The 14,691-nt window shown below is 33.7% G+C and overlaps 1 protein-coding gene across 2 annotated transcripts; it reads right to left on the bottom strand.

Moving 5' to 3' along the window:
- Nucleotides 1-3,289: 3,289 nt before the first annotated feature.
- Nucleotides 3,290-6,479, bottom strand: LOC147400233 (uncharacterized). 2 transcript variants are annotated; one of them, XM_086446659.1, is made up of 10 exons: nt 6,430-6,479; nt 6,015-6,257; nt 5,721-5,925; nt 5,442-5,532; nt 5,156-5,301; nt 4,811-5,054; nt 4,599-4,703; nt 4,324-4,506; nt 3,996-4,200; nt 3,290-3,899 (listed from the first exon to the last, which is right to left on the bottom strand). In XM_086446659.1, exons 2-10 carry the CDS (start codon nt 6,235-6,237, stop codon nt 3,412-3,414), a joined length of 1,890 nt encoding a protein of 629 aa, XP_086302785.1. In that variant the 5' UTR covers nt 6,238-6,257; nt 6,430-6,479; the 3' UTR covers nt 3,290-3,411. The 2 variants fall into 2 exon arrangements, with proteins under 2 accessions (XP_086302785.1, XP_086302784.1); XM_086446658.1 differs by lacking the exon at nt 6,430-6,479 and having other exon boundaries at nt 6,015-6,280.
- Between the last annotated feature and the right edge of the window lie 8,212 nt (nt 6,480-14,691).

Here is a 14,691-nt window from a genome sequence, read left to right as displayed (position 1 = left end):
AAAATTTAACGTAAAAAACCTCTAAAAAATTGGAGTAAAAAATCACAGACAAACTGTAGAAGGATTTCACTATTGCAAAAGAATTACCACTCTTTCTCTATATAAATAAGGAGAACACAATTGACAATACTCTTTCTCTTATCATATGAGAAAATGCACTCCCTCTCTCTAACAAAGAAAAAACTATGAAGATTAGGAGAAACCTAACATTTTTCTCTTTAAACTTTTTTTCCTTCTCTTTTAGTTAGGATGGGACTATAACACAAGACTGGGATAATCTCATAAGAAGAGGAGGCATGTATATATAGAGGGAGATAGGTGGTTATCCAGTCATCAAGTTTGACTTTCTAGCTAACAAAAGTGACTTTATTATCTGACAATCTCCCACTTAAAAGTCACTTTTGCAATTCTTCTATTTTTTCTACTTGTCATTTCCATGCTACTTACGTTTCTACTAGGCTAATAGAGGATCGACACCAACTAAACTTATCATTGTTGATCGGCTTTGTTAACATATTGGGAGAAATAACAAGCTAAATCTCTTGAATCTTTCTTAATTGATTTAAAGTCTATTACCACTAATAAAATACAAGACACAAACATAACAAATCAAATCATGCAAGATTTTTCAAAATAATAATACAAAATATATATCAAATATCATAGATAAGTCTCGAGCACAATAGCCGTGAAACTTGCAACAAATGCTACTTCTTCTTTAGGAACATCTTCAATAAAATTTAGATCCTTTTTATAAGTTCTTTATCCTGGACAAAACAAATATTTTGTATGAATGCTAATAACATATCATAAAACTGTACAAAAACATTTTAAAGGTTTAAACTACTAAACATAGAGAAGTCACCACTTTAACTCATGGAAAGTGTCCCTTATCAAAAAAAGTAGATCAAGAAAGTTGAATGATATAATACAGAACCTACACTAAAACAATGAAAATGTAAAAAAGAGGGATGATTTTTTAAAAACTATGGTTTAGTAAGTCTATCAATGGATAGTCCATTATCCAAATTCATATTCGAATAATAAAATATTATTCAAAGTTTTTGGATATAAATTCGAATTCGGATATTGAAATATCCTGTCTGATAACATTCAATTCAAACCCAACTAGATATAATATACTTATATTATATATATCAAATTTGAATAATGATTTAGAATACCCTTCAAATTCCAACATCCATTTTCAAGACATTGGATAAAACTAAAAAAAATTGGTTTTATTTATTTATTTATTTGGGATCTCAGTTTTTCCATGAAATCTAGACGGCTGTGGGGTTGGATTCCAAATGTTGTAATCCATTTGAGCAAAACAACCCTTGGTATGATTTTTAAATCTTACTAAGTTGGTAAGAAAGTGTTTTTCATTTTTTTTAGAGCTACTATCACCACACCACTCAATTAGATGATATGTGCCACACCAAAAAAGGAAATGTGCACACCATTTATTGAAAAAAATAATTTACACACCATTTTATTTTATCACACACCAATAATTTTTTAGGGCAAAACAAAGCAAATGAGATTTAGACTAGCACCCTAGAATTCATCACCACAATGTTTCTGAAACCCACCATGGTCTGAGAAGCCACTCCCCCTTGATAATAAAGAAGGTGGGGAGCTCCAGATTTTTTTGGAGTTACTTCTCACATCCCATAATGCTTATTAAAGATTTTAAATTGGTGTGGCAATAGTAAATCTTTTTTTTTTCCAATAAAGCTTGAAATATTTATTTTCTCGAGAAAGATGAAGTGAAAAATCAACCAAAATTTTTGGCAATAGTTCAAATATTTACTACTCTTGCTAAAGATCAATTGGAAATGATTCACCCGTGTAAATATCTTATTAGACTATTTTAAGTTTTTTTTATTCTTAATTATTAATATATGATAATGTTTTTTGTCCTTTTTGTTTTCAAATAAACGTAGGTATATGTCACAAAACGGTGGACCAATTCTCATAGTTTAGAAGATCGTTATTCATATCTAACTCAATCATATAGTTCTTCATCATGTGAGCGAAATTGGAGTGCATTCGAAACTGAGCAAACAAAGAAGAGAAATAGATTAATACCTGCTATGCTAGAAGATTTAATTTATATAAGGATGAATTCAAAAAAGAAGACTAATTGTGGTGATCTTGAAAAGCATGATACAAAAGTAATTAATCTTGAACAGCTTAGGGGCTTCTAGAATATGAGGATGATGATCGTGAAGAATTTGAAAAAGAAGATGAAGTTATAACTAATCGTGAAGATATTCTTTTTTTATAGGATATTTGGGTTTCATCCATGTATTTCATGTCAATGGGTTGTTTGAGACTATTAGAAATATATAATATTTTTTTTGAAACTATATCATGGGACATATGTTGATTTTGAACATTTTTTTCAATTTATGATGTTAAATTTAAACATATATGGTTATATAGATTAGTAGATTTGACATTAATTATTACCTCTTTAATTGTAAATTTCTAGTTTATTGGATGAATATGGCGTGGATAATTTATATGCTTATTTAAGATTTTTTTAGATTAAATTTTGATATATAATTATTGGATGGGAATTGCTATGGCAAATTATACTTTATTTATGTTTATTAATAGAGGGATGTTAATATATATTTGAATTTTTGAAAGTTTAAAAATTATTGTTTCCGAATCATACTTGAACTATTTTAGTATCGTATTATTGTCATTGTGTGGTTTTTTTGCCGAATTTTGAAATGGATTGATGAATCACTATTCTGAATCATACTCAATTTATTTCTGTACCGATTTTTTGCCATACACCGAATTACTAACTATGGGAAGGACTAGAAGGTTGAATGTTATTATTATTATTGTTATATTTTTTACAAGGCAAGCAAGGGGTTAAGTTCATGGTAATTAATTTGGCTTGATGGGTGCCCTGTTGGTTCTTTTGTTGGAGATAACAAGTGTTGATGATATAAAGACTTGTATGTGTGAAATGCATCTATATCAGAGCACATTGCAAATTTTGATCCAAGAGATGATCCTCCCAACTAATATAGAACATTTAGATCCTTTAATTGGGTCCATGATTTAGCTGGGAATTCTAAGTACCAATGTTAAAAGTTCTCCAATTTAACCGACAACCAGTAAATATCCCTAATTCCATTTGATGTCAAAACTAATCCACACAAAGGTTGTGTGTAATAGATTTAAATAGTAATCAATCTAAAAACAAAAACAAAAATGTTTTAAGATATTATTTGTAACTAAAAAAATTATCAACTACCTCCTAATGGCAAATTTTGCCCAACTGAATAAAAAAACAAAAAACAAACTAGAAACTTTTAATGAAAGTATGCAAAAGAAAAAGAAAACAACTAGCTCTTTTTCTAAAGGTCCTGGTTACGAGGGACCCTATGTTGATGTAATTGGCTTGGTCTCTAGACCAAACCCAAATGGGAAGAGTGGGTCATAATGTGCATCCCCGACGTTCATTGGGAGTTGATCAACGGTCTTGAACCAAGTGCGCGAAAGCCTTCCAGTGAATCCATAGTCTCCAAAGAGAACGTCGGTCACACCTTGACCTTCAGTGCCTGGGAGCCATGCAGCCACAAGGGCATCCATCTGGGAGACATAAGGCTCAATTACAAGAGGTCGGCCAGAGACGAGAAGGACAACGCACTTTACTGATCCACACACATTTGTGATTGTGCTCAGCCCAGATTCAGGGATGGTGAGATTCATGTTGTCTCCAGCAGTCTCTGCATAAGGAGGCTCGCCCACAACAACAATGGCATAAGAGAAGTCATTGGACTTGACAAAGTCGGCGTCTGGGTTCTCACTGTAGACGATTTTGGTGCTTGGGTCAACTGCACTTGTGATGGCACTAAGGATGGTAGTTCCTGCTCATTATTTACAAGAGTATTCCATTAGTGAAAATGGACAGTTTTGTTTCTTTGTATAAAAGAGATCAATGAATGTAGTGAAGGGATACATACCAGATGTGAGGTTATTTCCTTCAACTCCTTGCCACGAGATTGTCCACCCACCACATTGATTGCCCAGATTGTTGGCGTGGCTTCCAGCGACGAGAATCTTCGGTGCTTTCTTGGGGAGAGGCAGCATGGGCTTGTCTGCAGATTCCCCATTCTTCAGAAGTACAAGTGATTTCCTCACAGCTTCTCTTGCCAAATCTCTATGTGCCTGTTCAAGAAACAAGTGGTTTCATCATTAGTAGTAGACAATGGGAAGCAATCTTTTATGGGTTCTGATGGATGGAGTTGTGTTTTTAAGGACAAAAAGAATGCAACTAATGAAGGAACAAACCTGGCTTCCGAGCTGATCCACCAGACTGAAATCAGCCATAGGGTTTTCAAATAGACCCATGTTGAACTTAACACGCAAAATTCTCTTCACAGCATCGTCAATCCGGCTCATGTGAATTTCATTGTTCTTGACATAGTAGGTTAGATCATCAATAAATTCGGTGTGGTTGTAGGGAATCATGACCTGCAAAAAACCCAGAATGAATTGGAGCTTTAATGATTTTGTGACACAATTGAAGAAATTTATATATATAAAAGGGAGCCACTGTGTCTGACCATATCAATGCCGGCGTGAATCCCTTCTTTGAGAGAGTGTGAGTAGTTAGCATGAGGTGGTGTGGTGATCCTGTCGATGCCTTGCCAATCAGAGATGACAAAACCCTAATAATAAAATAGTCAGAAAACACAACAATTAAAGACTAGTTTTCTTCCAATTTGAGCAACAACAGAGGAATCCAATTGAAATACAATTACTAAATGCTCTATACCCTGAATCGAAGTTTGTTCTTGAGGAAACCGGTGACAAGTGCACGGTTGGCATGCATCTTCTTCCCATTCCAGCTTGAATAAGAGACCATGACAGTTGAGACACCCTTGATGATTGAATCATAGTAGGCAGGCATGTGGATACTCAGCAAATCATGCCAATCGGTCACTGTATTGTTCTCGTTGATGCCCTTAACTGTGCCACCGTCACCCACAAAGTGCTTTGCACAAGCTGCAACCTTTGTCCTACACATAATTAAGCAAAAGTCGACTTTTATCTTTATCGATGAAGAGTTACAGAAACAGAAAGACATGGGCTTCAAAGGAAAGAGAAGTAAAATCTTTACCTTCCACCAACGTAAGGGACTCCCTTTTGAGAACCAGGCGGGATATCACCCTGTAATCCGGGTATAATTTCTGTCATTGCTTGGACAATCGTGTGGTCCTCACTATAACTCTCATAACACCGACCCCATCTTGGATCTCTGCAAACCTGTATATAGGGTCAAAAACATTACAACTCAAGAAACAGAAAAAGAAAAAGCTCAAAGCCTCAAAATTGCTTATCCCAACTAAAACTAATTCAAATACATTAATAATTAAAGCAATTTCATGTCAAATTTGGTTATTTACCGCAATACATGGGGCAAAAGCATATTGGATTCCTGTAGCTCTAACTTCAAGAGCAGTAGCAGCACCGATTCTCTTCACAAGTTGTGGATCCCTATATGATGGGAAGTTTGTTATTAATAGTCGATAAAAGCGCAAATCTTTTTTCAGTTTATAATTTTTATCACTTAAGGTAGGATAAAAGAAGCAATAGGAAATCCAAATTTCATTCAGATATTCAATTAAGCTAACTCGTACTATAATAAGAATTTTCATGTAATGGGGTATTAATTAGTTGCTTGCCTTGTACATCCAAGTCCAACATTGTGGGGGAATACCGTCGCTTTGTACACATTGTTGTGTCCATGAACCGCATCAACTCCATAGATCATCGGAATCCCAAGACGGCTAGATAGAGAAGCATTCTGATAATCATTCACCATCTTAACCCAATCCTCTGCAGTGGCCTGAGGACGTGGAACACTTCCTCCACCACTCAACAAACTCCCTGAAAAATTACAAAAAAAAACCAAACATCTTCATTCCATTCTGATTTATTTCGATTCTTACATTAGGGGAAGCACAAATTTAGTTTACCTATGGAGTAATTTTTTATAACTTCAGGCGTTGCAATCGATCGATCAAGCTGAGCCATCTGACCAATCTTCTCTTCTAGAGTCATTCGATTCATAAGATCCTTGATTCGATGATTGATTGACAGTTTTGGGTCTTTGTAAGGAAAGTAGTCTACCTCAGCTATGGTTGCCCAGCAACATAACAAGAGAAATCCCAAACAAGGGATCAAATTTCTTCTCCCCATCTCTATCTTCTTTGATGTTTCTGAGATCCAGAGAAAGAGCAGAAGCAACAGAATTAAAATAGAAAAACTTTCAACATGTACAAGTGTGAAATAGAAGACGCATTAAAAGATTGAAATAATCAACTAATCTAAACTAATAATGTAATGTAAGATAGAAAAACTCGGAATCTCGAAAAGAACGAAAACACTTACAAACACTGTTGTGATCTTCTTCGAGAGAAAATTTCTTATTTCTTATTTCTTGTTTCTTGAATTGGAAAGAAATCTAGGGATACAGGCGGTATTTATAGATTAAGAAATCTAAGACCAATCATTGACGGATTCCTAATCTGTGTAAGATTCTATTTAATTTGACGTGTCCGTGTTGGAAGTTTGAACACTCTCTAGAATCCAAATTTTGCTGTCTGTCTCGTTTAATATAAAAGAGTGGTCCTTTTCATCAAGATTTTGTATCTGCTTATACATCAAAATTTATATGCATAAGAAAAAGAGCTGCTATTAACACCACCAACTTTTACTAATGCCACACTGATTTCTATCAAAGAATTGCAAACAGTTAGTGTGGCGTTAGCAAAAGTTTGTGTGGCAAAAGTTGATGGGCCCACACAATATCTCAGTCTCCGCCAGAAAATCTCGCCAGATATTATTAGTTTATATAAGTTACAAATTCTAAGAGAACTGTAATATATTATTATAGCTTTAATTATTTAGTGTGGGCAAAGATATTCTGTGTGTCAGATGTATACTACAAGTCGTAGAAAGACGTTTCACATGTACATGACACCAATTCGTTGATAATCCATCCGTCCAATTTTTAGACCTCAAATTGATTCTCATCAAGATTTATACTTCTAAATCAAAACAGTGATCTATACAAAAAGTAAAATAAAAAAAAACAGTGATCGATATAAAAGTCACAAAAAAGAATACAACAGTATTTTTAACACTAGTATTTTCACATTCAATGCTGTACTTTTTAGTAGTATTATTTTTAACACTAGATAAACTTCCTCCACCACTTCCACCATTAATTCCTTCACTGTCAATGGTTCCTTTTGTAATTGCTATTGATCCTGACCCTTGAGTGGGTTGCATTTTACTCTTTCATTATGATGTTTGTGCCCTTTCTTCCTTCCTTCTTTTATTGCAATGGCAAAGGAGTTTTGAATTGCCATCTGGTCTCCTCTTATCTCCATAGATCCCCCTTTGGTCCGAAAGTGCACGACCTAATAATAAGTTAAGGGCACGACTTTCATTACATGTATACATCTTCTCCCCAATATAACATTATATGACGAATTGGTCTTAATTACCTCAAATTTGGTCATCACCATCTCAAGTCTTGCTGGCACAAGTAAAATAACTTCCCGAGTAGGCAACATTGGGCTTCCATTGAATCCATACACGCTGACTTGAGCCTATTCTAACTCCCTAAGCACCCCCATCCACTCGGCTACTGATAGAAAAATAATGTCTACTGCACTTCCAATGTCAATAAGAATTCTTTTCAAATCCACCGTCCCCACTACTAATGTAATGACTAGGGCGTCTCTGCGGACTTTTCATCCCTTCCAAGTCCTTTTGAGTGAATATCGTTGCCTTATTCCCCCAGAATGTTTCAAGTACTCATGCCACAACTACCTTCTCCAAGATTTGGTGGAGTACTTTCTTGTGTCGTGACTTTCTGACCTTGGTCCGATGCGAGATCCCAATCATCCTATCAGACCCAAACTCCCCGACGATGGTGTCAATAACCCTCTGATCTCTATACTCCTATACTGATGGTGTCCTCGAAGGTGGAGGTGGGGGATCTCCTCTCTTGGGTTCTTTATTGTCGACGCTACATATCGCTTGAGTTCTCAATCAATGGCATTAAGACTCTTCTTGAGTTCCATGAACTCAGATATGTAGTTTTTCACATCCCTTTGCTACATGTCGCCTTCTCTCCTCCTTTTTCCTTATTCTCAATTTTTTCCATGGTCGGGGCAGTGGCATACACTATTGGTCCCACTTCCCGAGACCTACTCCTCAAAGTTTCTTGTAGAGTGATGTATTTTTCAGTCGTTATATGTAGATCATCCAATCTTTCTAGCATGTTGATAATTAATTCTTCATGTAACTTGGTCTCTGGTATGATTGCATTGATGTAAGCTTAAATTACCATATCGTCCTCATGGTTTTCAACTATCAATAACTAAGTACGAAAGCAAGTCGTAAATGAACGAATGCTCTCCTTCTCTTTTTGCCTTAATTAGAACATGACATTGGCTTTGACTTTCCTACACCTATTGTAGATATATTGAGCCATGAATAGCTCCTCTAACTGCTAGAAATTTTCGACCAAGTCATGTGGTAAGCCCTGAAACCAAGTGATGGATGGCTTCCAACCTTAGTATAGAAGGAAACATCTTGCAGGTGAGTATGTTATTCACCTAATAAAGGATTATTAGATTGAAAACACCCTCGATCCACATGTGCAGATCCAATGTTTCTTTTTTGAGAGTTACCACCTAGTTTCATAGTCTAAGAACTAAATATGACTATAAATAGATAAATAATACTAAGTTACAAATAAATTATGGGTATGGGGATCAGGTTACAAGATTAGAAGGTATTAGACACCAATCTCGTCGACGAAAGTCGATCTCTAGTCCTCTCAAATATTTACATTGTAAAAATGACCTCAATTTAGAATAAAAATAAAATAAAATAATTACATTTTCTTTTACCCGAGAATTATGAAAATTGATTTCCTCAGAAACTGGTGGTGAGCATTCCTCGTGTGAATCTTCTCATTTTATCTTTGCTTTTAAATATACTTTCGATTTTCGAGATGAGACTTTCTTCTTTAAGATTTAAATTTTTTATGGATTTTGTGATATTTTTTAGAGTTTCTGAGCATTTTTAAGTTAAAAATTGAGGCTTGGGGGTTAAGTATTGACTTGAGACTAGAATTTTGGAAAGATTTTTGAAAGTTTTTGACTTTTATTTTCTAGGATTTCTTAAAACCTACGAAATTAGGTGGCAAAATTCCTTTTTAAAGAGCTTTTGATAAGATTAACGTTTAATTAGGTCTCTTAGAGATAAGGTTCATCTCTAACTAATCTGTTAAGTGGTTTAGATAAAATTTTAATTAGTTTTATTTGAATTTTAATTTTTTTGACATATGTAGAATGAGTTTTTTTTTTAATTTTGGAAAACCCCCAACCCAATTGAGGGTTCTTTACTAAATTATTCTGAATTCTTTGGGACTCCTGGTTGAGGGTTCTTTATTAAATATCAATTGGATCCCACTTGAATAAATGGGTCGTCACTTGAAATTTCATTGGCTTAATTAATTGAATTTATTTTTTCAAAAATTTTAATTTTTTTATTAAGATTTCACTTTGCATTAATTAATATTTTAATTATTAGTTTCAGATTTTTGAATTTTCAGATTAGAAAATTATTATTTTTCCCTCAAATAGGACTTTTGAGTTGAAACGTCATTTTTTTGACATTTTAAAATATTTCAGAATCATTTTTTTTTAAGGAATTCAATGAGATTATTGGTTTGTGTCACTTACAAATTTTTTGCGTGGAATGATCATGGACCTTATAAAGGATATTTTTGTAATTTTGTCAAATTTTGTGAAATTTTTTGAAATAATTTATTTGATTTTAGTTTATTATTTTATGTATTTAAAAGTGTTTTCTTAAGCGTAACGTAGCCTCTAGGGATGTTTTGGTGTTAGAGATATTTTGATATTTTGATAATTTGATCATCTTTTGATGATTTTTCTTGTAAAGTTTTTTTCAGTCTCAAAATGATGATTTATATATTTTTTATCATATTTTCCTAGTATAGTAAGGTTTTTAAAATTTACTTACTTGAAATATCTCATCCAAGCTATAGAAACACATCTACTAACAAATAAAACTTTAGAATATTCTTCCATCATCAAGAACCGTCGTAATCGAGTTGACGATTGATTAATCAGGCGAGTACAAAAATGAGGTGTCGATAGATGACTTTAGTAGAGGATTGAAGTAAACTAGATAGTAAATCTACTTTAGCAGATAGTGCGATATCCGAATGCAAAGTCAGTGACAGTTCATTTTGTAACTTGATTTAATAATTCATCAGGACGTTCCGATCTCTAAGGGTAAAACTCTCCTCAAACTAAAAGTGGTCAAGTCTTCGAACATGAGCTTTCACTAATGGTGTCAGATCCTTAAATTTTAGAAAATTCTCCCTAACTAATGCAAAAGCAATGAATGTGCACATGTATGCAATTGTGTAATGATGATTTTGAAAAGACGTGCCTCCAATTTACGTATTCATAATGGAAAGATGATGAACTTAAAATGAAAAGAAAACTAAGTAAGATAACTGAGCAAAAAATCTTAAGACAAATATAGGTAAAGTCTGACAAGATCTAAGTAAGTTTGAGCAAAATCTGAGTAAGGTCATTTAAGTCTGAACAAAAGCTTAGTAAGATCTGAGTAAGGTCTGACTAAGTTTGAGCAAAATCTGAGCAAGGTTTGACCATATTTTGAGTAACATCTGAGTAAGTCTGAGAAAAATCTGAGTAAGATCTGAGCATAATCGGAGCATAATCTAAGCATAAATTGAATGTTCTACTCTACCTACTCTAGGTGAAAGAGTAATGAACTATTTTATAGGAGTCCTACTCTACCTACTCTGGGTGAAAAAGTAATGAACTAGATTCTAGGAGTTTTACTCTACCTACTCTAGGTGAAAAAGTAATAAATTAGATTTTAGGAGTTCTATTCTACCTATTTTAGGTAAAAGAGTGAAAGAGTAATAAACCAGATTTTTGGAGTTTTACTCTGCCTACTTGGGTGAAAGAGTAATGAACTAGATTCTACTGTAGGATAGAGAATAATAAATTAGATTCTGGAAGTTCTACTCTACATATTCTTGGTGAAAAGAGTAATAAACTAGATTCTAGAAGTTCTGCTCTACCTACTCTGGATGAAAGAGTAATGAATTAGATTATGGGTAAAACCAATACGAGATTAGAAACACTTCCATTTCAGTTTTAGGGGTTTTCAAAAAATTTATGAATTTCAGGCCAATATTTTAACTTCTTTTGAATCTCAAGGATTTTAAGAAATTGATATTAAGAGGGTAACGTTTAATTTAGGGTTACCATTATCCTTTGGAGTTGAAATTGATCAAGCTTGAGAACAAAATACCCCTAGTTTGACACGGAACATTGCATTGGGGATAATTGAATACAGTTTGAAAAAGAATACCCCTAGTTTAAAAGGAAAAACTACACACTTTAGGAAAGGAAAGTGTCACTTGTCATAAAAGTTTGTAATCTTTGATTACCACAAGTGCAATAAAGATTTAACTTTTAATTTGATTTTTTATATTAAAGATTTTGAGTCAGGCTTAAAGGAACAAAATATCTTTTGAGATTTAAGATAGAATTCATTATTTCTCCTCTTCGATTCTTTTAGGGAAATAAAAATTTTCAAATCAAGCATAGATAAGATACTCATGACTTCTGAAGCTTTACTTGGTTTAAGTTGGGTATTAATTGTATGATAATTAAGAGTTTGCCCAAAAGTCAATAAAGCTTGGTCATTCTGACTTTTGATGTTCCGGATTGGACCACCTTTTTAGATTTTCAACTCGACTAAAACTTTTGCCTAGCGAATCTGATCTAGATTTTGCCTTGATTACTTTTTTAGGATTTGATTTAGTGAGCTTACACTTTTTTATTATTACTATTTTTTCTTTACTATGATTATTGTCAAGGCCGTCTTTTTGAATTTTCAACTTTGCAAGCTTGTCTTAATTTTTTTGCCTAAGTCATTCTTTCAGATTTTTAACCTAGTAGGCTTTTTTTTTCTCTTCTGACTTCCTTTTGTTTTTCCCTTTTGAACTTCTAGAGTTACTACCTAGATCATGTTTTGTTATTTTCCTTGAATTTTTCTCATGGTACTTAGGAGGACTTTCATAGGTAAGCTTAGGACTAGGCTTAGAAATAAAATTAGTTTAGGGCTCAAAACTCGAATGCCCTTTGTGTAGCATTTTTTTTATAAAAAAAATTTAATTATTTTCCCCATTTTGACAATGTCTTTTTTTTAGATTTTTTTTTTCTTTTATTTATGGGGAGTCTTTTTTTTATTTTGACGTGGTCGGGCCTAAAGTAACTTTTCAGGTTGCCTACGTACCCCATAATTTTGGGATCAGACAAAAATGTAGTTCGAATACATTTCCTTCCTTGGGTTGGGTGATCGAGCTGAAAAAGAAAAAATACAATTTTTTTATTTTATTTTATGCTTTTTAATAAAGCTACAAAGGGTTGAGAAAAGAGATATTGAGCTGGTAACAGGAAAATAGATTCGATCGAAGATGACTTCCTTAAATGTAGCATTACTTGATTTGGTTAAGGTTTGTTGGTTCTGGTAGTTCAATTCCATCATGGTCTTGAATTCTGACGATTTTTCCACGTAATATTTCTTTGATAATGAAAAGACCTCCCCAATTATATTTGAACTTCTCTCTATGGTCAAAGACAGGTGTTTGATTCTCTTTGAGTACCAAATCCCCGACTGACAAATGGTAAACTTTGACCTTTTTGTCAAATGTACGAATGACTCTTCTCTAATAAGCTTGTGTATGATACAGAGCTCTAAGTTGTTTTCCTTCGATTAGGTTTACTTCTTCGTATCGATGATTGGTCCAATCTGCTTCTAACAACTGACTTTCCATCAAGACCATAAGAGATAGGATTTCCATTTCAAAAAACTTTCTTTCATGCCACATAGCAGAGAGTACTAAGTAGCTCCGTAGAGGATTGAGTCGAAGTTTGACATGCTAAAGGTACAAATGATAATTTTTTAGATCAATCTTAGTGTGATCGACACCTCTTTATGATGATGGTTTTAAGATCTTTGTTAGTTGCTTCAATCTCTCCATTGGTCTAAGAATAATAGTCTATTCTGGGAACTCAACCATTTTGAGAAGTCTAACATTGATACATTTTGTTATTCTTCTTTGATCTCATAAATTCTGACCTTGCACATCGATGTTTTCATTTCATCGGGCGAATGTCAATGTCGAACAACACCCAAACTTACCTCCAACATATCCTTATAGGATCACTCGATCAAGTCTTTTGAAATTTCTAAGTAAATTCATTATCTCTTTGTGTTCCTCTAGGGATAGGAAAATTCTTTTATGAATTTCTTGGGAATTATTTTTTTCGAGGTCAATGACCTTTGCTTCCTTAATTAAAGGTTGAGCATGAAATTTATCTTCTCATACAAGTAATTCGATTAATTCAGTAGGGGATTCCTTGTTAAAAGAATCTTTCATTGAAGCTAGTTTACTAGTTAATTCGATTATACACTCGAAGTATTTAGAAATTTTCTTTATTCAATTAAATTTAGATGTGGCGACAGACGCTATTGTAGACTCGACAAACTAACTCAATTTAATAGAAATAAAAAAGGGTAGACTCAATATGGACTCAAACTAACTGACAGGACTAGAGACAACTACTCACAATGGGCTTGATTACAAATTGAGGACTCGGGAACATTATTTCCAAGCAATAAAATTGATGCACTATGATCTTCAAGAAACATCGGGTCAATGTTAAGAAATTTTATGGTATCTTACTAGTCTTGAACCTCTTCTTTAGATTTTTTGTCATCTTTTAAGATTTCTTTGTTCAAACTTACTTCTTCTTCCTTGGCCAAGGCTACATAATTATCGAGTTCAAGTACTTTGAAGATTTTTTCTTCCCAGGCCACATATTCAAATTTATTGCAAGAGAGGAAAAAAGATTTGTGTCCTTGATCCAACATAAAATGATTTTCATCTTCTGATGAGTTGAATTTTTCCAAGTCCATTTAGGCACAGTTGGTGGTGAGAATTTCATAGGGACCATCATTCTAGTAAGAGGGGGACTAGGTGGTTTAAGATTGACTGGGCGGAAGAGGAGAATTGAGTCAAATGGGAGTTAGGTGTTGGATACCATATTCAAAGTCTGAGGAAGTTGGTAAGTGAGTTAAAGGTTAATGGTAACATTTGGCTGCGCAGAGGCAAAGCCTGTGACTTTTTTGGTGTTGATGAGGTTTTTAACGTTGTGACGAAATATAATGCAACGATCATTATAATGACCATGGTTCTAGTGAAACTCACAAAATAAATTTGGATTGTGAGAAGCGGTGAGTGGATTTGGTAGAGGTTGATGTTGGAAAGGTGTAACGAGTCCTTACTTTAATAGTTTTTGAAAACAATGCTTCAGGACATTCCCAAGATTAGTTAATTATCGACACAGTCAATATTGACTAGGACTAACTTGGTTAGTAGGTCGGGCAATAGATTGGACAAGTGTAGTAGATATATTGGCTACATGGACATGATTGGTATTGAGCTTGGAATTGATAAAGGACTTTTTGAGTTTATTATTAGAAAGGTTGGAA

This window comes from Akebia trifoliata, chromosome 6 (genome assembly GCF_017979445.1).
Source record: "Akebia trifoliata isolate Shusen 1 chromosome 6, ASM1797944v1, whole genome shotgun sequence".
NCBI lineage: Eukaryota > Viridiplantae > Streptophyta > Magnoliopsida > Ranunculales > Lardizabalaceae > Akebia > Akebia trifoliata.
This window is presented reverse-complemented; position numbering and strand designations above follow the sequence as displayed.